Genomic DNA, 22,914 nt, shown 5'->3' with positions numbered 1-22,914 from the left:
ACGTGGGTCACGTAGCCTTGATACTTTCCTTCCTTCGTTCCTTCCTTTCTCCCTTTCTTTTTCTCACTCTCCCTTCCTCCCTTCCTTTCTTCTCTCCCATCCTCCCTTCCTTTCTTCTTCCTTTCCTCCTTCCCTTCCTTCCTTCCTTCCTTCCTTCCTCGCTCCTTCCCTCCTTTCCTTTCTCCCTCCCTCTATTCCTCTATCACTTCCCTTCTTTCCTCCCACCCTCCCTACCTGTCCCTCCTCCCTTCCTTCCCTCCTCCCTTCCTTCCTTTCCTCCTTCCTTCCTTCCTTCCCTCTTTCCCTTCCCTCCTTCCCTCTTTCCCTTCCTCCTTCAATTCGTCTGTCACTTCCCTCCCTTCCTCCTACCCTCCCTTCCTTCCCTCTTTTCTTCCTTCCTTCCTTCCCTCCTTCTCTCTTTCCCTTCCTCCTTCAATTCGTCTACCACTTCCCTCCCTTCCTCCTACCCTCCCTTCCTTCCCTCTTTTCTTCCTTCCTTCCTTCCTTCCCTTATTCCCTCTTTCCCTTCCTCCTTCAATTCGTCTACCACTTCCCTCCCTTCCTCCTACCCTCCCTTCCTTCCCTCTTTTCTTCCTTCCTTCCCTCCTCCCCTCCTCCTCCCTCCCTCCCTCCCTCCCTTCCTTCGAATGTTGTTTGGTACAGGCAAAATTGGACAGGGCCTAAGTTATCCAGAAAATTCGTTAAAGAAAATTAAACAACAAGTTTGGTTACAAATTAGTCATTTTTCCTTTTTATTAAATGAAATACTTACAAACGTATTCCACCAAACAGTACATATTTTACAAGACATTGCTTAAATAAGTGTTACAGCAAGTAAATAAGTTAAGTTTGGAGGAAAAAAAACAGACATTCCAAAATATCAATTTTATATTTAATATCAACGTCAGTATAACTGAATAATTTATTTCCATTTAAGTTCAATAAGATATTTACATCTGATATCGGGGTCCGGGTCTTTTTTACAAGACAATATTTAAATAAACTTGTATTACAGTAAGTAATAGCCTGAGAAAACAGCCGAAATTTGGCGACTTTACCACTGGTTTCCCCGCCAAATGACATCTGAGAAACAAGCGCAGAAATTCAATACTGATGACGCGTCACTACCCAGATCAGGGTAGTGCTTCTGATTGGTTGAATCAAATGTCCCAAGCGTCACGACCAATCAGAAGCACTACCCAGATCTGCGTAGTGACGCGTCATCAGTTTTGAATTTCTCAGGCTAAGCAAGTAAGAAAAGGGCTGTTATTCCTTTGCAATGAAGGAAGCACTTTTCTGTCAACTTAGGTGCTGTGCTGCGACATTTTAACCCTGTCGGCAGAGCCTTTCTCTCGCCTGCTCAGTCATTCGCATTCTCGAGAAAGACTCTGCATGAATCAAGGAAGATGAGTGTTGAGCATGCGCGGTATATTGCTCAGTACGATATAGCTTCGAACCCAGGCCTAATAGCCGTGCGCTTGCAACTGCGGGTTAGATTATGACCATTGGTTTAATAATAAATGGATGCTCGCGCACGAAAAAACAGTTTGACGAGAGAAAACAAGATTGACTAGTCCAGACGGTCGGGTTGCGGCGAGTCGATTCAATTAGAGCCTTTTTTTCTCCTATTTAATCAAGAGGACGAAAGGAGGCTCTGTTTACGGGTGCGTCGTTGTAGTCTTGCATCAGGCAAATTTCAATACGTGTAAACTAACGTTTAATATTCATGGCTTTTGCATTTAGATCATCACTAGTTCCTATGCTTGCGCCTCTTAGAACATTTTCAGCTGGCTCTACTTGAGAACCGTGTTTAACGTTCATAACCGTCCTTCCCACTGTCGGGCTGTGATCCTTGAGCTTATTCTCATCCTTCTTGATTACCCCCATTTCATTTTGTTCACCTTCCAGAGAATTAATGGCTGATTCAGCAGACGAGGCATCCATGGCTTTGTTTTGAGAAGCAATAGAGGCATTGGCATCGGGAGTGTTTATTTCCTGTGCCTGAAAAAAAAAAAAAACGAAAGTCAGCCTCGATGTACAGTAGATCACTTGGCAAAAATCTTGATTATCTCCGAGTACCAAAAACATTTTCAAAACGAGGCTATGTGCTAATCCTTTCTGGCGAAAATGAGGTTCATTTGCATGAGAATAAGAAATCATTTTCCTATCAGTGGCTTTGTACTTAGCCTCGCTTTGACACCAAGGCTTTGGGTTACCCAGAAATGCCCTGTTCTCTCTTAGGGGCCCCTCACTTTGTTAGACCATCTGAGTAGAACGTAAGGGAAAAGAAGCTTTGATGCTATACCACATAGCACGCAGTAAGCGACTATATATATTTAAAATTCGTTAGTTGTCCGTTTAGAAGCGACGCGACATTAAAAGGCAGCGCGCAGCGCTTGGGAACCATAGAGTAAAACCATCTTCGGTCTAGATTAACTTTTGCTAACAGTTACGTGATATAAGGCGTGTATGAGAAAACACCATTCTCTTTAAGGCTAGAATGTCTAAGACCTTCATGGAAGCACAGAGCGGGTGCGCAGTAAGAAAAAGAGGTAAACGTTCCTTATGGTAAGGTCCCATATTGTTAAAAACAATGCGTGTTCTTAGGTATATTACTTACCACTGCTCCGGGTCCAACGATAGATAGAAGAACAGGTAGAAAAAGGAGGCCGTTAAATGTACCAATCAAAATAAGGGCTACGAGGAGGTTAAAGAAATACCTGAAAAGGAGAAAGATTATGCGATTTCACCATTGAAGTTTGACAAGAAACAAAATCGGATCGTAATCATTACAAAATTATGCTTGCGTTTTCACCAAAAACTGATCAGTTCAGAAGCTTCATCTGAACACCTTGGAAAGTGTTTCTTTATAACTATGTTTAGTTACCTTGAGGATAGGTTATTTAAAAAGACTCGTTTATTTCTGCCCACATTTTGAGGGGAGGAGGGGGGGGGGGGGGGTGTTGCATATCTGCTGGTACATTCCTTCCCGAGTTTGATATAACTATAATCTCTTGCGCTGTTTGGATATTAGCTAGGTTCTCCTGAAACACTCTCGCGTTATTACATGTCTTGAATATAAGATAAAATACTGCTCGTGTTTGATGTATTACTTCTCTGTGATTGAATATCAGATGAAACACTCCACCTCGTGTTTGAAATATTTCTTCTCAGTGTTTGGAAACATCGCATGAAACACTCCTCCTCGTGTTTGAGATAATACTTGACAAAAATCATCCAACAAAACCGACGTAACAGACCTAAGATGGCCACAGAGGCAACGCCATGGTTTTTAGGTGTCGCCGGCAAAGTTAAGGTGATAGCTACGCGGTTAAACATTTAATCTGGTAAACAAATTCTGCGATAATGTTCATGATAAGGCCGCGTCAGATTATCGCTGAAGAACTTTCTTACCTGACTATAAACTGAAAAGGGGAACCTGCCAGCATCACCACGCCCAGGAAAGTGGAAATAGCGCCATCGACGATGGGTACAAACACGTGTTCAATGGCCTTCTGCATTCTTTCGTTTCTGTTTCCAAGCGTGTGTAGGAAGGCCTGAAAATGGTCAGGGATGGAGGTTATTAAAGGAAAAATTAAAAATAAATTTTGTTTTCGAGAAATTCGCGAAAGAAACGGTCAAAAAGAAAAAAACTGATTACGGGATTTAAAGTGGATGTGGTGTCACTGAGTAATAAAAACCAAGATCATTAGACTGGAGGACACTAAGCGCAGCCCCGTCCCCGGGCCCGTACGCACCGAGCGGAGGAGGCTTGGAACCGAGCGCGATTATGCGAATTCTCCTGACAAGCCTGATAGGTGACGACTGGGAACGAGGCTGCACAAGGTGACATGTCGCTGCAACGAGTCGAGGCGACAAATCACGTCTTGTGTACAGGTCGGGCGACAAGTTGCGCGACACGTCGCAGCGACAAAATAAATCGCTTCGTATAAAAATCTTTGCCTCTGCAAAGGAATTTTGTCGCCGCAACGCGTCGCAAAAATTGAATCTAAATTGATTTTGCTACTAAGCAGTACTTTCCTATTGCGCTATTTATTCAAGATGCTGTGCGAGGTTTTATCTTTTAGACTAAAGGATCTTTGGGCAGCCTTTGAAATTAAAATCCATTGAAAACAGTCAAACCTTAATCTGACAATTTTAAAGGACTTACCAAGCACATGTGAACAGTAAATTCTACACCCACTCCAACCGAAAGAATGAGTGTAACCGCTGGTACAGCACTAAGGTTGATCCCAGCCAAACCCATAAAGCCATACATCTCTACTGTGATCATCAACAGAACGAGAGTTATAAGCGCCGCTGCCCAGATGTTGAACAGCATTACCGCCATAACTACAAAGCTGACAGCCAGAGCAATGGAAATGGCGATATAGATTTGCCTCCTTAGCCAGATGTACTGCTCCCAGAATGTGAACGGAACACCACTAGGATAGTTTGGAAGGCCATCGGCTGAGAATCTGTCGCAAATTTCTCGAACATTCTGCAGAAAAACATTACACAGTTATTTTGGAAAGTGTTAAAACAAACACCATGCACATTTCCCTGTTGCATCTTAGCTCCAAGTTCTCTTTACTGTTGAGTTCTAAATATGGGTGAAAAAAGCGTTCGACGTAGTAGAACGCAGTTCTATTACAAACTGAAGCGAGACAGTATTGGACAAGCCCAGTTGATTAAACCATTTTTATGAGGTTTATCTGGCATCCCCGCAGATTTTTTAAGGGATGAATGGCACCATAATCAATAGAGAGAGAATTAGGACAGTCTGGGATAGAAGGCACTTCACTTTTCTTGGTTAAGGTCTTTTATGTGTCTTTAATGAGTTTGCACTAACTTATCATGAAGTTATCTTCGTTTAATGGAAATACATTTGAGTCCTTAGATAAACAGTACCTTGATCAGTGCAACAAAGTCCTTGGTTTCCTTGAGGCCAATAACATTAAAGTTGATCTTAGCGAACGTGATTGGCTTCGCAGTCGGAACTGAAATAAAAGAAGGACAGGGGAAAAGTTTAAACAAAAGGTCTCCTCCATAGGGAAGAGCAACGAATTGGTGGAAAAGTTGGTCGGGGGCTGTGGGGGGTGGAGTAATCGCAGCCTGGTTCCTAAAGTTGCTGTTCTTTCCTTTTCCTAAGGAAAGACGCAAGAAAAGAGGTTGAAACTTGACTAGTCCCTAGGCGTCATCATTACGCGCGGCCAATTCTTTTCGGGTCACGTGGTCCAAGCGAAGAAGTGAGGCGTTTCCCGCCCGTTCGCCTCGGATACGTCACTGAAGTGAATTGACCGAGAAGGCCTGGGAAAACGCCGTGCAAGGACCAGGTAAGGTTGAAGCGACAGTCAGTTGAGGCTTATCGAGGGTTCATTCTCGTCTTCCAGAGCTTCTCGTCGCTATGAGCCGGCGGGCGCCTTTGCGTCACTGGTGCGCGATAGACGCATTCTGGCATATACTAATTTTAATCACCTTGCACCGCGGCATCATCTTGAGGAGACCGCACGTTAGACCAATCAACGGTTTCTGGTTTAATGCTAGCCTACAACAATAACAATAATACAGAGCTTGTTAATTAGCTATTGCCATCGAGAAATTTTACAGAGCGACCAATGTGAATGGTACAGACAGAAACAGTGTCTTGAAAAAGTTACGTTCACAAACCTGTGAAAATGCATATCCCAACACATCCCTGTCCACCCAGAGAGTAAGAGCCTTGTAAAATATTTCAGGCCGAATAACTCCATCATCACTGACTAGTGTATAATTTCGAACCTGTGAAATAATAAGACAGGAATTCGAGTTTTAGGCCCTCTCAAGTGAGAACAATGGGACCATTTTTTTGGATAGTAGGGAGAATTTTGCCTTTCGTTCATCTTGGTTAGCGGGTTGTAATTGTGCAGGTCACAGAGTGCCAAGACATTACTAATGCATACGATTTTCTTCTTTGCACTCTGAAAATTCTTTCATCATTACCTTTCGATAATCAGAAATTGTTTTTTAAAAGTAAGCAAATATAAGCTGCCATGATGCTAAACGCGCTCGGAAGCGTACAGGGTCTGCCTGTGCAAAATGGGCTAGCCTGCCTCCTCTAATGAACACATTGATATTTTTGTAGTGGAAATAGCGTTAAGGTGACATAAAAGAAATCAAGCAAGCCAAGCTAAATCATGTGCGTTCCGTTAATTTCACTCAATCTGAGAACAATTCTGTCAACTCAGGCGCTCGGAGCTTAAATAAAATCCATTGTATAAAAAGGGTTAAAAGCTCAGCCAAAAGAACTAGAGACCATACCAGTCCAGAGGATTGTATGGACAATTTTCAGAAAGAGCGCTTGCAGAATTTCTTCGATTCTGTTTATTTTTATGTTGACACTGACAAGAAGGAAACACTATTGGCCTTGTGAAGAAAATATTTTTCTTACTGTCATACTGTCGTACAGATTACCTTTGATCTATCGATTTCATCTCCGTTTCCAGTCTGAGAGAGCAGTTTAAACGCGATGACTCCGTTGTCTGTAGCATTTTCTTTCCAGCCGGAATATGTTATGGTCTTATTAGCCCATTCTTGATTGAACGCTGTTTGAATATCTAGGAAATAAAATCACATTTATTACAGATCTGAAAGAAACATAAGGTTATGTTGTTCAAGGAAACTGAATCTTTCCAGATTAAATGACTGGGATCGAGAGAGCTCTCATTTTCTCCTAAATCTCTCCCCCGAGAGCTCGCTAGCAGGCTAACTGAACTTCATTGTCAAAATGTACTCGCCAGGATCTCACTGTTACTACGTATTATTGGAACTTACTGTTTAAGACCGAAACTGTTTCGCAAGCTCGTGGATGGAAGTAGGTTACGTATGGAGCTCCTGACGATTTGCAGATTTTCAGCCAGCGTGAAAATCAGCCCGGTACGCGGAGCAGTTGCATTTTTTTAAAGTCCAATAAAGCTCCTTACCTCGCAGCCAATCTCTAAAGTACATCATCCAAAATTTGGGAATTTCTTCTGAGTCAGGAATTCTGATTATATTGGGAATCTATGACACAAAGAAGCACAAGACGCAACTTAGTACCTAGTTGCAACTCAAAGCAAATACGAGATGTTACTTTAACTACTGACAAAGGATATCTGTTTTGGGTCATATAGCAACTACCTAAAATGTTTGCCTTGTTTTCGGAATACTTCTCAGACTGTCAGATAATATCAAAAGGCGAATAATCTCAAACTAAGGCAAGGAGTCGGTTTTAGAAATATAGGGCCAAATTAAACCCCTGTTAATCTTTATTTTACCTCGTTGTCACTTTTAACCATCAAAAATGTCTATTAGAGATAGCCTGTCTACAGCTGTCCCAGTCGCACGCAAAAAATAAATGAGGAGGGGAGAGAGGGGCCGTGCGCACGCTACTCATTGGGCAGATAGGGTCTTCTATAGCCCCTTCCCCCTATAAGATATGGATCTTCCCCTAGTTATTCATTCCTACCCCGTAAACGAGGCAGCCCGTCCTTGGTTATTCTGCACTATATCTATAATACTATTGTTCGCATGCTCTACATACTAAGGTTAAAAAATTGCCTTCACAAGATAAATGTAAATAAAGTGATAACTAACCTTTTTGAAAGCTTCATGATAAGAGTAGAGAGTCTTCTGTCGATTAGCATAGTCAAATCCTTCTTGAGTAATGAGCGACATCGGATAAAACGAGAAATACTTAAACTGTGCTTCTACAAATTGATGGGCGACACTGCCTTGAGGTACTACTTCAGTGAGCTCTAAACCGTCTTCAACTTGAAACGAACCGTAAATTCCAACAGCGAGCAGACCAGCAAAAAGAATCAACACAGCAACCTTGAAATAAGTAACAGAAAACAGTTGTAAAAACGACAGGCGTCCTCACAAGAGGCTGATTTGAAATTTTCTAACATCTTTTAAGGGTCAGGGAGAATAAACTTCCCAACGTGAAAACAGCAAGATGCAAATACACTCAAACCAATCAGAATCCATGATATTTTGGCGACAGTTTTGTGCAATTTTCATACGACTCCGCATTCAAAACATCTTGTACTTTGCTTGGTTCGACAATGTATGATTGTCAAAAGCTTTGTCAAGAGGCTGGGGGAGGTAGTGCGATCTGCAGTGTAAGTATCAAAAAACAAGGCGTGAATCATAGAAGGCTTTCACCAAAAGGAAAGCAAAATATCGTAATATATCAGCGACAAGCAAACCAAAAATCAATGGCTTGCCGAGGCCGAAAACAGAGGCAATCAGTGGTCTGCAAAAACGATTGTTTTGTTTTGTATTACTTATTGAGGGTAGCCGCCATTTTCCCTGCAAGACAGGGATCTACATGCGCATGGCCACAGGATTGACTGAACGTAGCAAAATAAATTTTCTCTACGGCGCAAGAGCAGACCATTGTCCGTAACCAGTTATGTGCAATTACGTACGTAATCGTCTCAAGACCAATCAAAACTCTGGAAAAATAACCAGAATGATAACATTTATTAAGGTGAAATCAGTTTTTAGAAAGTCACGCTCTTTTTAGACTAGGTTTAGTCTCCAGGTATTCTCTCTTGACCCGTTGTACGCGCGAAGTCTGGGAAAGAGCGGGCGAATCTCTCTCGGTGACGTCACAGCTCTGGGTGTAGAATCCAGGATTGATCGAGCAGAGAACGATTAGGGACTAGGCTGACTGTTACCAAAAAGTGTATACTGCACAAAATAATGGACTTATTTACCTTGACTGGATTCTCCCGCAGGAATGGCCCGTAATAAGTAGTGGCAAAGTACTCCAGAAGTAAGAAGCGACCACAACGCGCAGCACTACTTTTTCCGCTGTTACCGTTGTTTCTTGTTGTTACCGGATAAGGCATCTCCATTGCTGTAGAATTCACGTGATTTCCTGTGTTGCATGCAAGTGATTTCAGTTTAAATATTAAACATTCTTGCTTAAAAAACCGACAGTTTGGCGAAGCACGCGCACGAGGAGCGAGAATGTAGAGTAACGTGTAACTCAGTTGAGGGCGTCCTTTTCCTTTCCCCACCCTGGTAGGAATCACACTCGCCGCTCGATCGGTACAAATTTAATTGTTCGTGTTCGCGCGGAGGCTGGGTTGCCGAGCGGTTAGAGTGCTGGGCTTGCAATTCGGTGGCCCCGAGGCCCACGCTCGTTCTCGGTATTCCGAGTTCAAATCCTCGACCACGCTTGTCAAAAGCCAACTGGTTTGCTTCCGGCCAGTTGGGATTTTTAACCCTATTATGTTTGATTTAAAATATTTGTTTCAGGCATTCGCTCGGCCCAACTAGCATTAGTGCTATAATCGCTGCCGAGAGTGAATAACGGAAATAAGTAAAGGCACCTAATCAAGTATGACAAAAAGACTAAGAGTTGAAAAGGTGGATAACACTATCCACTGGATAAATCTCTTTCTAGTGAATAAAGCAATTAATTTCCCCAATACTTCTCCGCTGGATGTGATATATGCGGTGGAGAGCGCTATACAACGCTTGAAAAAAACTGGGGTGTCCTTTAATCTCGGATGGGTGCAGTCACCAAATGACGTAAAACAAAAGATTGAAAAAACAGTAAAAAACACTTAATCTCGTACCCAGATCTCCGACGGCCAAGGGAAATAGAGATCTCACTTTTCAGCGTAAGACAGAGTGAGATCTGGGTACAAAACAATAGCTACTCATAGTTTCCGCAACATCAGACAACACCCGAAAAGAGAGGCTGGATTCGTAAATGTTCGGGGACACTCTTGACAAACCCATAAATCCTCGGAGATGTTCGGAACAGACGACTGTTAACATTCGGAAATTTCCAAACAAAACAACATCAACATTTTTTTACCTGTCACACTCGCTTCACTGCCATAAGAATTCTTTGACTGTTTATCTCCATTACTCGCGTACTCATTGACTAAAACTTCGGCGATAGACGAATCGGATTTGTCCTTCGCAGGCACAGTCATCACCATGGTTTGGGTAGGTTGCGGGGTGACAGGATTAGCCGAGAGTTCTGTTCTACTATTAACACTGTGTACTCCGTTAGTCGTCGCTATCTCGTCTCCCGTTATTACGTCCAAGCTAACTTTTTCTTGTTGTGGCCTGTAAGCAAGAAATATTTCTTGTTTTAATACAAGTGGTTGTAAAAACAAAACCAAAGTCTAAATCACTACCAACACAAATACATCAAATCATCCAGGCTGTCCTCACCGGGCAAAGCCCGAGAACTTTGGGCGCTGATGAGCCCCTTAAAGAAGCGGTATCACGAATTTTATCAAAGTTCTACCAGTAGGAACTGCCAACAAATTACGTGAAATATAGAAATAACCGCTCAAAACGTTAAACGACGGTGCAAATAACACTGTAAATCCAAAATAGGGCACGGATGGAAAAACTTGAAGAACATTGAAACGGATTGAAATTGTAGATTAATGAAAACTTGTTATCTTAATAAGAAATTTTCAAAGTTCGTTTTTTTTTTCGTAACGATTGTATTTGTTGGACGAAAAGCTGTGATTTTGTCGTTTAGAAGTAATTTCTTCAGTAACGTTAAATTCCATAGCGCATAAGGGAGATTGATTCGCAAAATTATCGAAAAACTCTACAGCCGTGACAAAACCAATTTAAAGTGTCTTATCAATTTTGTTACCTATTGCAATGTACCACCGAAACGTATTAGGGTTTGTTTACATAGAGTTGGCGGACCCCAGGTAGGCGAGGTAACACGTAACCAGCCTGTCCATATAATGTCTCATATGGCCATTCACCCAATCATGTAAACGCGACTTAATTAATATTAGGTATCGTATGGACAGGCGGGTTACCCCGCCTAAGCTGGTTACCTCACCTACCTGGGGTCCCCCACCTCCATGTAAACAGGCCCTTATTTAGCAAATCGACTTAACTGCAGTGGCGAGACGCGGACAAAAGGAACGCAAGAGAAGTTCGATAACATAAACTCACTGTTTTTGGCAGCAGATAATGTCCCATCTTTGAGCTTTTCTTCTTCTTATGTCCAGACTGATCATGGCAGGAAAAATGATGATGACTCCGATAAAATTAAATATAACAACAACTCCGGCCTATCAATGAAGATCAGAATATTGTTATAAGGAGCAGTTAAGAATCATCAAATTACTAATGTTTTGGCTTTTAACCCAACAAAAATGTTTCTTAAAGTTTAAGCGTTGCACAACTGAGGAGCAAGTATACATAATTCTATGTCCTCGACCATAATGCTCACAGTAAAGCGGAAGTTTCATGTCGTAGTTGTGCACCGATGGTAAAGAAATGTACAAAATAGCGTAATGCACCTGCAAAGTTGTTGTTTGTTAATATAAACATATTATTTTTTGCCGTTCTCCTTGCCGTCGCCGTCGCCGTCGCCGTTGGTTTTGCAGTCATCCAGAAATAGTGCTACCATGGTAACGTGACGTCACACTTCTCCTCTCTATAGAGTTGGGCCAGCCGCTTTTCTTGAAAAGAGCCCGCGCTTCCCGCCCGCGAATACACATGCAAAGTCGTGTTTGTCTTTGCTATTGTTATTGTTATTTTTTAGATAATTGAGCATTTTAAGTTGATTTACCTGTATTGCAAAATGTCTAAGAGCTGGTATGCGAATAAACGCTGCCATAAAGAATGCCAACATGTTGTTGAACGATGTGAGAAAAACGCTAACTCCGATGGTCCCCAGACAGTAGCCTACTTCGTCCTGTAAAGTTAATACAAACGCGGCAGCATTAGCTTAGTCAGGAGAGCGCTGGACCGCATTGCCATGCACAGGTCGTGGGTCCGATCTCCCCCGGCAGGGGCCGGATCAGTACTCCGTGTTTTTTCCTCCGTGAAAGAAGTTGTTGCCTCTGTCCTAGATACACCTCCGCGCGGCGATTGAACATCAGTGGCGGATTCAGGGGAGGGGCCCGGGGCCCCCCTTATCTCAGGCACTGGATGATCGCCTCCCCCCCCCCTCCCCCCACCTTCCCCTTATCTGAAGGTCTGGACACGGCACGGAACATGACTACGTGTGTAGAAATAGCGGGTCCCCTCTCCAATTGGAGACGTACAAATGATGTCCTCAGTTAGTAAATTGACACTCTAGTAAAGAGGTTATTTTTTAGTGACAAAAGACTAAAATAGGTAACTTTACTTTTACATTCAGGAGATTGTATTTGCTTCCTTTAATCTGAAATACTTTTAGAGGGGTGAAGCATTTAGGAACTTCTTAAGGAAGGGAAAAAGAACAAATTTTGGCTTTATCAAGCCACTTATTAGCTTCGAAGTTAGTTTCAATTCTTAGTATGAATACTCACCTTACTGCGAATTTCTCCCCTGTGTGTTAGAGTGGAATAAGAATGGGCAAGCAAAAACATATCGTCCACGCCCAGTCCCAGAGCCAAAAATGGTAACACCTAAAAGGAATAAAAAGATAACAACGTGTCTCAGAGATAAACTGCATCGTTTGTCCACTGCCAAAAGAGTGCTGCGTAATATTCCAGTTTACTAATTACTCCAAATTACGTTTACCTGCGTTGAAGCTGCATTAAAGGTTATGCCACATAAGGCACAGAATCCTAACCCAGCAGCGACCGACAGCGTGACGAGGAGAACTCCTGCGAGTCCCAGGGCACCATGGGAATGGATTGGGTCACACCAACGTTTCAGAGTGATGCATGCGTATATGAGCTGAGGAAAAATATAGACGATTTGAGTTAGCCCGTTTTTAAATAGTCTCACACGCCCGACACGTTTCCCCAAGTATATGCGCTCTTGCCGTCGTGTACCTTGTTTCCAACGCTGCTTGTCGGGAATGCAGCAGTTTAGTTTGAGGGACAGAGCTCTACTAGATCCTACTAGTATCTTAGTATACTGAATTTTATAACCACGAGTGTGTTGTAAAGCAAAGTAAGCTCGTGAGTCGTGAATTGCAAACAAAATTACCGTGACTATGAATAGAGGGCCTCGTTCTGTGACCGTGTTCTTTATCGAGTATGTCGAAATATTGTCGAATGGATAAAAAGAGTCCAATAGATATGTTCTCTTGGCTAGATGGCGCAGATACAGGAAATTGTGGGGACTCAGTGACATACGTTGCGATAAAAAAGATCGTAGTAACCTTCATCAGTACACATTATTTATCCGCGCGATTTGAGAGAAAAGATGATCGTAGTTCGATATCAAGAACTGCTCTGTACCACCCCGAGCTACGCAAATAAAGCAAAGGACAGACAAAAAAAGATTATTCAAACTGAGAACAGTTTGAAGATATTTACCATGAGCATGTATCCAATTGCAATTCTTGAGGCGCTCGTTTGAGAGAATTCTTTCAACAGGTCCGTGACGGAAGCTGAATCAAAAGCTAACATGCTAAACTCTTCTGTTTCTTGAACATCGTTATTGATTTCCTACAATGAAAGAAAACGTCGAATAGCGAATTAGGACTTTTACTCGTCGAAAGTTACTCGTAAGATTACTCATTAAATCTCTCCTATGACAGACAAGTATCTACCTCAAAAGAACGTTTTATAGAGGTTGTTCTTGCTTTTTTTTTCAGTAATTTTCTTTGGTTCTTTGTAGGGGGACATCTCTAAGACGAACGCGTTATTAAGTAAGCGCGTGGCGTCAACATGGGAGGATATTGGCCAATTTTTTGGCCTCTTTCTGAAGCTCATTTTTGTCTCGGTTCTTTAAAACGCAACCTTGACCGAACAGGCTTGTTCAGTAAAGGATCTCCGAAGACCAAAAATTCCAGCCTCGTTCCCAGGCCTCTCTAGCTTTTCCCAATGTCTCGAGCCAGCAACCAATGATCGGTTCATCGTGCTTACTCGGGTAGCCAATCGAAACACAGGATTTCCTTCATCTTGCCCGCTCGCAGAGCCAAACAAATTATAAGGATTAGAGCGCCGGTGCCCATTTACGCGGTGAACTTCCTTGGATAGCGGTGACTAGTGGTGACTGTAATCCCCATGAATTGCTACTGACACTTAAAAAATGTATATACCTCTGTAAACTTTCTTTGCCACGCTTCCAGAACTTCGTTTGCAGAATCCTCAGTCCAGTCTACAGTTAAATATTCAGAACTGTCAGCCCATCGCTTATGTAGGTCTTGCTTCCCTGCTAATACCAGAATTGTCTGCAACGCTTTCGCACTGAAATAAAAAAGAAAGCCCGATTCAGGCATACTCAGCAATAATTGCAATGTACTCGTACTTGGAAACGCTTTCTTATGGGATTACTCTCTCATACGCACAGCGAAATCATCAACTTACAACATATTCGAGAAAAACGATGGGGCTGTTGTCTCGTTGCAGTTTTAAAATTATTTTTTCTCTTGCGTGTGAACAAATGCTGTCTATAAAAATCTAAACTAACGTAATCTGTTAACCTGAGAAACATCTAGGAGCTCTAGGACTGGAATTTTGAGGAGAGAAAGCCTGTGTGGCAGCCGCAGAGAAGAGCATAGGCAAGCGGGGGGGGGGGGGGGGGGGGGGAGTGTCCCTCCCTTTTTCGCTACCTCTCGATCCCCCACACCTTTGGACTCCTGTGAGAGGGGGAAAACCGGAGACTGAGCTCTCGGAACAAGAAGGACGACAAACAACAAACCTAGTCAACGTGTTATTGTCTTTTTCTGTTCCACCAACCACCAGTTCTTCAGCCCATTGCATAAATTCTGTTGCAAAGCCTTTACATCCTCCAGTCAATTCTTTGGTAACATTCGGTGGCTTCAAAAATAAAAGGTCATTTTCTTGGCTACGTGCGGTTAACAAACAAAAACGATAAACTATTTATTTTATTTTATTTTATTTTATTAGCTTTGCCCTGAAGAATAAAAAAAACACTGAAGATATGCAAACACTAGTAATAAGAACGTAACAATACACTAATAGTAACTTAAATATTTGGGCAGGGACGCCGCAACAGCTAAAGCCAATTACAGCGGACCCAAAAAAAAAAGATATAAAAGTAGCAATTTAAATCACATGCAGCAGCTAATTTCTTGGTCTAAAAACCTGGCTGTGTTACATTTCAAGCAAATACTCCACGTAATACTCCAAGCAAAACTCCACGTAAGGTTAAACATGCGCATTTGTTGAACAGCGTTATGGTATATTTAGTTAAGGGCGAGTATTCCTTTTCCTAAGTGTAACTACAAACACTCTTTAAAGCTTCCTATCTCTCTTTTTTCAACGCTCCCCCTTCTTCAAGTTAACGGAGATTTCAGCTCTTTAAGGTGTATATCACGAACAGTCCCCTAGTCCTAACCCACCCTCACCTAAACGCAAGCAACTCTCCCAGACAAGAAGCATATGGAACTTGCAAATAAATGTGCCTACGAAACACGATTGTAAGATTCTGAATTTGTTTCAGTTGTTAACTGCAAACGTAACGACGAGTACACTACAGACTGTTGTTCTTCAGTTAAACGAAAGCTTGAAAGAAAAAGTCGCGCCACCGTCAATCTCGTTGCCAGGGATTTTCCTTTACAAATGTTCAAAAAAGACCCGAGAAACGAGTTTTTGTCGCCGTTTATTACTCTTAAAAAATCCTTCTACACCCCTAAAAGGTTTAGAATTAAAGAAGTCCCCAATGATGTTATAGAGGGTTCATTGTATACGCCACTTGAGAAACGGCTGAGAAGGAGACTGGAGCCGAAATGTGCCCCACAATTGTTCCTGGGATCTTTACTGGGCATGCGCAGGTCAATGCGCAGGTCAGTTATTGTTCATTATTTTCCCGGTCCCCAGTAACAATCCCAGAAGTCTTTGCGAAAGTTGACTCGGCCCAGGTTACTCCTCGTTGCTAAAGTGGCGAATTTCGGATTAAATACACAAACCAGAATTTGCCGATGCACTCTAGTCTAGGCAGGCGTTTAATTTTTTACCTTTCCTGATTTTGTCGGGGAGTTAGGAGCGGTGCTTGGGCAGCCTTTCTCCGTGGGGTCCAGGCACGGCCTGTCTTGATATCCGTTCACTATACCAGCCTGTTAAAAATGCAAAGGAATATAGTAAGCAGACCTGCAGCGATCTCAGAGTGTATTTCAAAGTAGAAGTGTATTTCAGCGTGACCTGAAGTAGGATGGAGGAGTACTAAAATCGCAGAAAACATTAGTGGATAATGCCAACACTACCAACGTTGAATGTATTGTGGACCCGAAGGTTTTATTCCATGGTTTATTAATTTACAGCTATTTTCGCATAACAGCATTTTGATAAATGAGCATGCGCTGAAACGTGAACATGTCCCTTTAATGATGTCTGTGTTTTGTTCAAACACTCTAATTTTTGCTCTGGAATGCTGGAAATGCATTCTAAGAGGCCCAGATTTCAAACTCCGGCTTTTTCCAGAAACTCGTGCCTTTGCCGCGAGTTTTTTCCTTCTCCACCTACTCCAAAGTTTTTGCTACCTTCACAACAACTTCTTGAAAACCCTGTTAGCCAGCTATCAACGAAGACCTCAATGAAGGCTCTCTACAAAGTGGACACCTGTTTTAGACAGACACCCAGAGTTGGTCCCTTCCCTTTGTTATTGACTATCTAAAAGGTGGACATTTTTCCAAGACAGACACCTAGAGTTGGTCCCTGCCCTTCTTCAATGATCAATCGAGGCAGAAACCACAGAGCGAATAAAACAGACAATTAATACCGCATACACTCTCTCGATCTGGAACGCACGGAGACATTCAAATGAGTTCTTAAGAGCTCCTAAGTGCTTCGTGAGTAAATAAATTACAATGTTTACAAATCCCTCGGTACGCGAACTACACTTATGTGACCACCATCTCCTTTTGAATCCACGAACTGGGTGATCACCTTACAAGGTGATTAGGTAAGATATTGGAACCAGTTAGTAACAAACCACAAAACCTTAGATTTTGTTTTTCCGCTGGGTACTTCCTAGAATAATGACATGAACAGTGACTAAATATAGTAAAAATACTACTACCACTTTCGTTTTTCAGTGACGGAATTTTTTAATCACTCAACCCATTTTGCTTAGTTTCGTTGTTTGTATCACATACCTTCAGGAACATCTCTGCAATTTCGTCTATGCCTTGAATGTCCCCCAATAACGGCAAAAGACCAAGAAGCTGTTTGGGATGGCTTACAGTCCATTCTAACAGACCAGCGACACTCCTAAAATGTTTAATCAAACATTTTGAGAGAGTTGGCCTGTAAATACAGCTGTCTCCCTTCGCCCCTCGCAGACCCTTGCGATGAGGAGCACATGGACAGGAGAGATGGCTGAATTCGCAGTCTATGAGTGAGTGAGTGCAAGAGGGAATGTGTATTTCGATAACGTACGAGATTTTGAAGGCTAACAAACCAGTGGCGGATCCAGACCCTGTGATAACGGGAGGGCGGCCTCAAAAAACAGTTTTTGGGCCCTTCGGGCCTCATTTTGATCTAAAAATGAGGGGGGCCCCGGGACCCCCGGGCCCCTCCCCTGAATCGTCCACTGCAAACAGGGGGCTTGACTAAAGAATAGAAAGACTCGGACACGATTGGTAACCTTTAAATGCACTTTTCAGTTTTCCAATGTGGAAAGTGTGTATTATGTTTGTGAAGTTTCCAGGATTTTAAATTCTTTTGAGGACGATTTGTGAAATGTAACAGAGGATGCAAGATTAACCCTTAAAAAACACCTAAAACGAGAAAAAATCGAAGATACTTAAAAGTCCACACAATTGCTTTTTGAAACGTCAAACATCGTCCAAAGGGCTACCTTGAGCTACCATGAGCAAGATGAAAGTACATCGTAACAATAAAAAAATGTGTAAAACGTTAAAAACGAAGACAAATCCCGACAGGTTTCGTACTTAATTTCATCCGGTAAAGACCCTCTGAGCTTTAGTAGTTTGGCTCCATCCCAAAAACAATCGAGTGGAGAAATTATTAAACATGGTACGATGGATGAAACAACCTGCAGAAAAAAAGGAGAAGTTTGATTAATTTATCTGGGAATTTGATAAAAGTCTGTCGCCCACCTGTTACGTTTACCGTAGAACCTCGATAACTCGAATTCCCCGCTAACTCCAACTGTTTTTCGTTAATTTCCCATCAGAGTTTAAGTTACCAGGGTTCTACTGTAGCTTTATCATATACTGAGACCGTTTTCGAATCCAAAAACCCTTACCTTTAAACCGAGGCCAAGTGCAAAACTTTCTAATGATAAGTCAATGGCTTTGCCCTTAGCCTCGCTTTGAAGCAGCGAATCCTCGGTGGTCTAGTGGTTTGGGCATGAGACTACAGATTTAGCACTCCGGAATCGAATCCTGCTCGTGACTAGAAAATTTTTTTTTCCTTTAAAATTGAAGAGACTTGCACTTTGACGACATTTGTTGAGCAGAAACTAAGTCTCTGAGTCAAGAAACTTAGAAATTTCATGTAAGTGTAAGTGAAAAGGGAGAGGGCGGTTTGAGGTATGGAAACATGTGCTTACCACTCATGACAAGTCACTACCAAGAAGTTAAACTAGCTATGTGAAACGGGTACCATTTGTCAATAGAAGGAATGGTATATAAAAGGGTAAGGGGTTGAACCTCAGGACAGAACCTCTCCGTATAAACTTTGTCAAGGGGTCGTTACATTTGCTTAATTCCACTTACCCCATCTACTAACGAATTATTGAAAGACGGAACTTCCGGGACGTAACACAAGTCTGAATGAGTCCAGGTTCTGGGATAGAAAGAAAGGTGATTAACAATTATTGATTGAAGTTGAGTACCACGGAAAGAACTGTTATTCATTCAAAATAATTCTCCGTTTCTGATCGGCTCAAATCCCCCGGCTAATTCTTCTTGACCGGACTTTGTAGACGTTTGCGAATATCCGGTAAAATGACGTCAATAGTAGAGGATATCGCCAGAAGAAAGGGACGGCATCCGAGAAGGTCTGGGGACGAGATTGCGTCAGCTCAGTTGTTTAGGTAAAGCTGGAGAAAATGGCGAATAATTTCTGCATCGGATAAATGAAGACCGGTTCAACTGAACATCGACCAAGGTAAGCATGTATCAATGTATGAATAGTAATTTATATTTTGCATGAATAATAAAACAATTACTGTATTCGGCCGAAAACACCCTCCTCAATGTGCATAGTTCTTCAGATTATACTCAGCCTCATCCATTAATTGCTAATTATGCAGATGGAGATGGATGTTTAATATGCGCTGAAAAAATTGCCTGTTTTCTCGACAGTTACAGAATATAATGGGATTTCAGGAGCCAATTACCTTTCTGCAAGCTCTCCCAGGGCTTCCGGGGGTGCGGGGGTGGATGAAGAAATAGGGAAAACTCCTTTTTAGTCCTGTAGAGCTTGCCCTCCTGAGGCAGTTATCATCCGTCGAGTTATATTTTTGTCGATCTCGCTAACTATGTTTTGCAGGCGGTAACTCGGCTACTTCGTATTCGCGAAACGTGTGAAAACTTCCAGTTTCTCCAGCTCTGCAATGCGAGAACAGCGGAGCCACCGAGCCGCTTCTTTGCCTGACGTCTGTGCGCCCCTTTAAAGTCGATAACATGACGATTGAGGTCAATCGTACATCAACAGTAGATTTTAAAAAAAGATATCTCCCAAATTTGGTCAGCGTTATCTGGTTATGAAGAATAAGCCAATTAAAAACTAAGAAATATTCTGAATGAATAATAATAAATATAATTTAAATAATATATTTATAGTACATTTCATCTCTATAATTTTCACAGGAATAAATGACGTAATTATAATTAATTATGGAATTCTTCAGGTACAAATGGGGTTATTAAAACACGTCATGTACGGCTGGTTATCTTACTTGTTGTACAGTGTAACCTTGACTTCAATAGCTTTCTGTACTTTTTCCAAGTGTTGCTGTAATAATCCTACAGACAAGATGTTCCCAAGTCCAGAATTAGATTTATGAATTAAGAGTTCGTTGGTGGTACCACTTCCTTCACCGACTACGTCTTTCGTGTATTGCAATTCCTTTTCCAGTCGTCCGTCAACTAAACGAAAGAAAACAAAAGAAAACAAAACAAGCATGAGTAACGCTCTTAACACTCCAAAACCATTTACGTAGGTCCTAGTCAAATAAAACAAATTTTTTTCGTGATTTTGTTTTCGTCCGTGGTTTTATTACTCGGGAACCGTGGGAATGGTTCTGTTGTTGTTGTCTCGTTGTTTGGAGAATTGGGACTATGATGCAAGCAAAATTGGGAGTGGTCCGCGGCCTTTCTGTGAGAACAGTTTAGTCTGCCGTGAGCAGAGAAGCCGATACGAAACTGAGAAACGCGTTACGCCTTTCGAAAGGCCCGTTTCTAGAAAGTCGCGATTACTTTTCGGGTCCGGAAAGCTGTTTTATGTTTGACGTGTTTGCATTCAAGATCAAAGCTTCAATAATTTTGGAAACGATACAATGAAACTTCAGTTGACTGGTTTCTCTGCTAGGAACTGTGCTAAATTTAAATTACCTTCGGGCCTGAAAAGCTACCGGGCCTCTGGAGAAACGTCAGAAACGGGCGTGCAAAACTTTTTGTAGTCAGGAGTGTCAAAATTGTGTATTACTAGTTTTGCCCCATCAATTAAAAATTTCGCGTGACGTGCTCCCTTTATCTAAATTATATTTATTAGCTTTTGAAATTAGCAAAAATGTACCGAAACTGTGCATGGCTATAATCCGGCCTCACAGCCAACAAGCCCCCAACGCCCCACACCCCCTCCCCCCCCCCCCCCCCCCCCCAACCCCTGACGCCTTCAGCATCATCGCCGACGCTTGGGCTATTCTGCGTGCAGGCTGCAAACGTTTCGCTCCCTTATATTACTTGAGTGTTTTGCAAGTTTTAAGAACAATAACTTTGTAAAGGCAGATTGAGATAAAAGCCAAATTACTTTGGACTGGAAAACACTTACTTCTTCCGACCTATATAATGATCTATAATATTGGGTCTCTAATCGTAAGTTAACAACATGTATACAAACTCAAACGTAATTAAATGCTCCTTCCTCTTTCTTTACACCGACAATTTTGATGTTTTTAAAAAACACTCTCACATTAGAGCCAATTTTTCTACCCATGTTGCGTAATCAATGTTTTTTGCAAGACGAATCAATCTAATGAAAAAAAAATGAAGCGTAAGTGACGTGATTGTATTACATGATTCGGAACAATTACGTCACGGGATTTGCTTATCCATTCCTCCTCTGCTGAAGGTGCCACTTTCCATGTAATTAGAAACAAAAAGGAATTTCTGAAATGAAAGACAATATTTTCTCTATTGGAGTTTTATACCAGCTGCCTCATGCTACATATAGTCTGATGTCAGATCACGCCACACCGAATGTTTCATTTGTATGCATGATTATCACTTCCGGTGCGCACAAAACATCCACTGGCTGATATTTACATCAATACTTTTGAAATGGATCGTTTCTTTTCATCTTGCCGTGAAATTGTTTGGTGAATAAATGAGAAAAGTGTGAATAAATAAATTTTTATATATTTAAAAAAGTTCAGTTTTCCCTATTAAAGATTGACCGATCCGTCTGTTTGAACCTCAGTAGTAGCGTAGTAGTCAGCCTGTGTAGTAGTATCGTGACCTTCGCCGGTTTGGACAAATGGAAATGTATTTGATCTGTTACAGATTGAATCTAAAGCAACTCTTTCGCCATTTCAGTAGTTATTAAACAAGAAAGTTTCCTCCATCACTCAGATTTCCTAAATCAACAGTTAAACCACTTAAACTTGAAAATCGGCAAACCAAATTTTCCTAGTGGCAGGTTGAGCTCATGAGGGTAAGCTATGCACATGTGCATCTGTACTGTCAGATCAACAATATCATCACGTACTCATCCACTAGATCTCTTTACGTAAAGGAAAAGGAGTATTATATTTTTATTCTACCTCAAAGGTTTGCAGCCAAAGCTACAAATATTCAAACCAAAGTTTTATAAATCTCATCTTTCGACTCCCGGCGAACAACCTACTCCGACCGTGCCTGAAACTGCTGTAAGGCGGCAACATAGACATAGTTCGTCAAATCACTCACCTTCTACCCACAATTTCTCCACATCTGTCTCGATTTTTGCTTTTATGAGACCAACAGAAAATCCTATAAGAATAAAAAAGCCGACGGCGAGAACTGCCCAAGAGTGGCGCTGTGAGAAACATCCCAGTTTAAAAAATAACGCTTGTAGTTTCGTACGAAGCTTCAGCGCGATCTGACTACCCATTCCATACGTTTAAAGCCAGCGATGAGATGGCACATTGAGAAATAACTGTGTTAACTCCTATAACAAGATATACAAACTTAACCCTTACGTATGAACTTTCGTGCACGTAAACATTCTCACGTTGAAACACCCAAGCCCGCTTGAAACACTACATAGATCCGAGGCTGACCGGAAATGTTATTTTCATGTAAATGAAGCACGTACCTGTTTTGATGTTAAAAATAATAGTTCGGTCTGTTTACGATAGTCACTAACAAACAAACAAAGAGCGCGGTTAACTTATCTTTTGTTCGGCGAATATAGATTTACAAAGGGTAATGAATTTGCACTTTTTTTTCCGAAAGTTAGCAGTTAGTTTAGCACCTTCTTTTTTGATAAAAAAATGTATGAAAAGCGGCTGCTCCTTGATAAAAATATTTTACACAGCGTCAACAAAGCAAGCTAACGTTTCCGTAAGCGGACGACGAAAAGCGTTTCCCTCCCCTCCCCTCCTCCCATCCCTGATTTCTTTGCTCCTTGTTCATGTTACCATCCGCGTCCCGCGCGTTTCTCCGCTTGATTAGCAATGACTTCCTCGCGGGATAAGGGCGTGCTGTCTAGGACCACGAGAAGGGTATAAAAGTCCCAATTATCCCCTGGAACACGGTCTATTACCCCTTTAAGCCCTAAGAGTGATCAGCATCAAATTTCTCTTTGTAAT

At 41.9% G+C, this 22,914-nt stretch overlaps 1 protein-coding gene across 1 annotated transcript; it reads right to left on the bottom strand.

The window, feature by feature from the left end:
- Positions 1-732: 732 nt before the first annotated feature.
- Positions 733-22,363, bottom strand: LOC140954059 (protein patched homolog 1-like). Its single transcript, XM_073403462.1, is given in 25 exon segments — positions 733-2,001; positions 2,621-2,720; positions 3,415-3,557; positions 4,172-4,501; positions 4,912-5,000; positions 5,479-5,548; positions 5,671-5,781; positions 6,454-6,596; positions 6,963-7,041; positions 7,615-7,851; positions 8,742-8,905; positions 9,857-10,063; positions 10,946-11,093; positions 11,597-11,722; positions 12,321-12,419; positions 12,535-12,693; positions 13,281-13,412; positions 14,009-14,156; positions 14,611-14,729; positions 15,890-15,988; positions 17,027-17,141; positions 17,825-17,928; positions 18,614-18,683; positions 19,801-19,990; positions 22,031-22,363. Coding segments are annotated over 25 exon segments (3,657 nt in total). The 5' UTR covers positions 22,215-22,363; the 3' UTR covers positions 733-1,710.
- Between the last annotated feature and the right edge of the window lie 551 nt (positions 22,364-22,914).

Source organism: Porites lutea, chromosome 12 (genome assembly GCF_958299795.1).
Source record: "Porites lutea chromosome 12, jaPorLute2.1, whole genome shotgun sequence".
Taxonomy (NCBI): domain Eukaryota; kingdom Metazoa; phylum Cnidaria; class Anthozoa; order Scleractinia; family Poritidae; genus Porites; species Porites lutea.
This window is presented reverse-complemented; position numbering and strand designations above follow the sequence as displayed.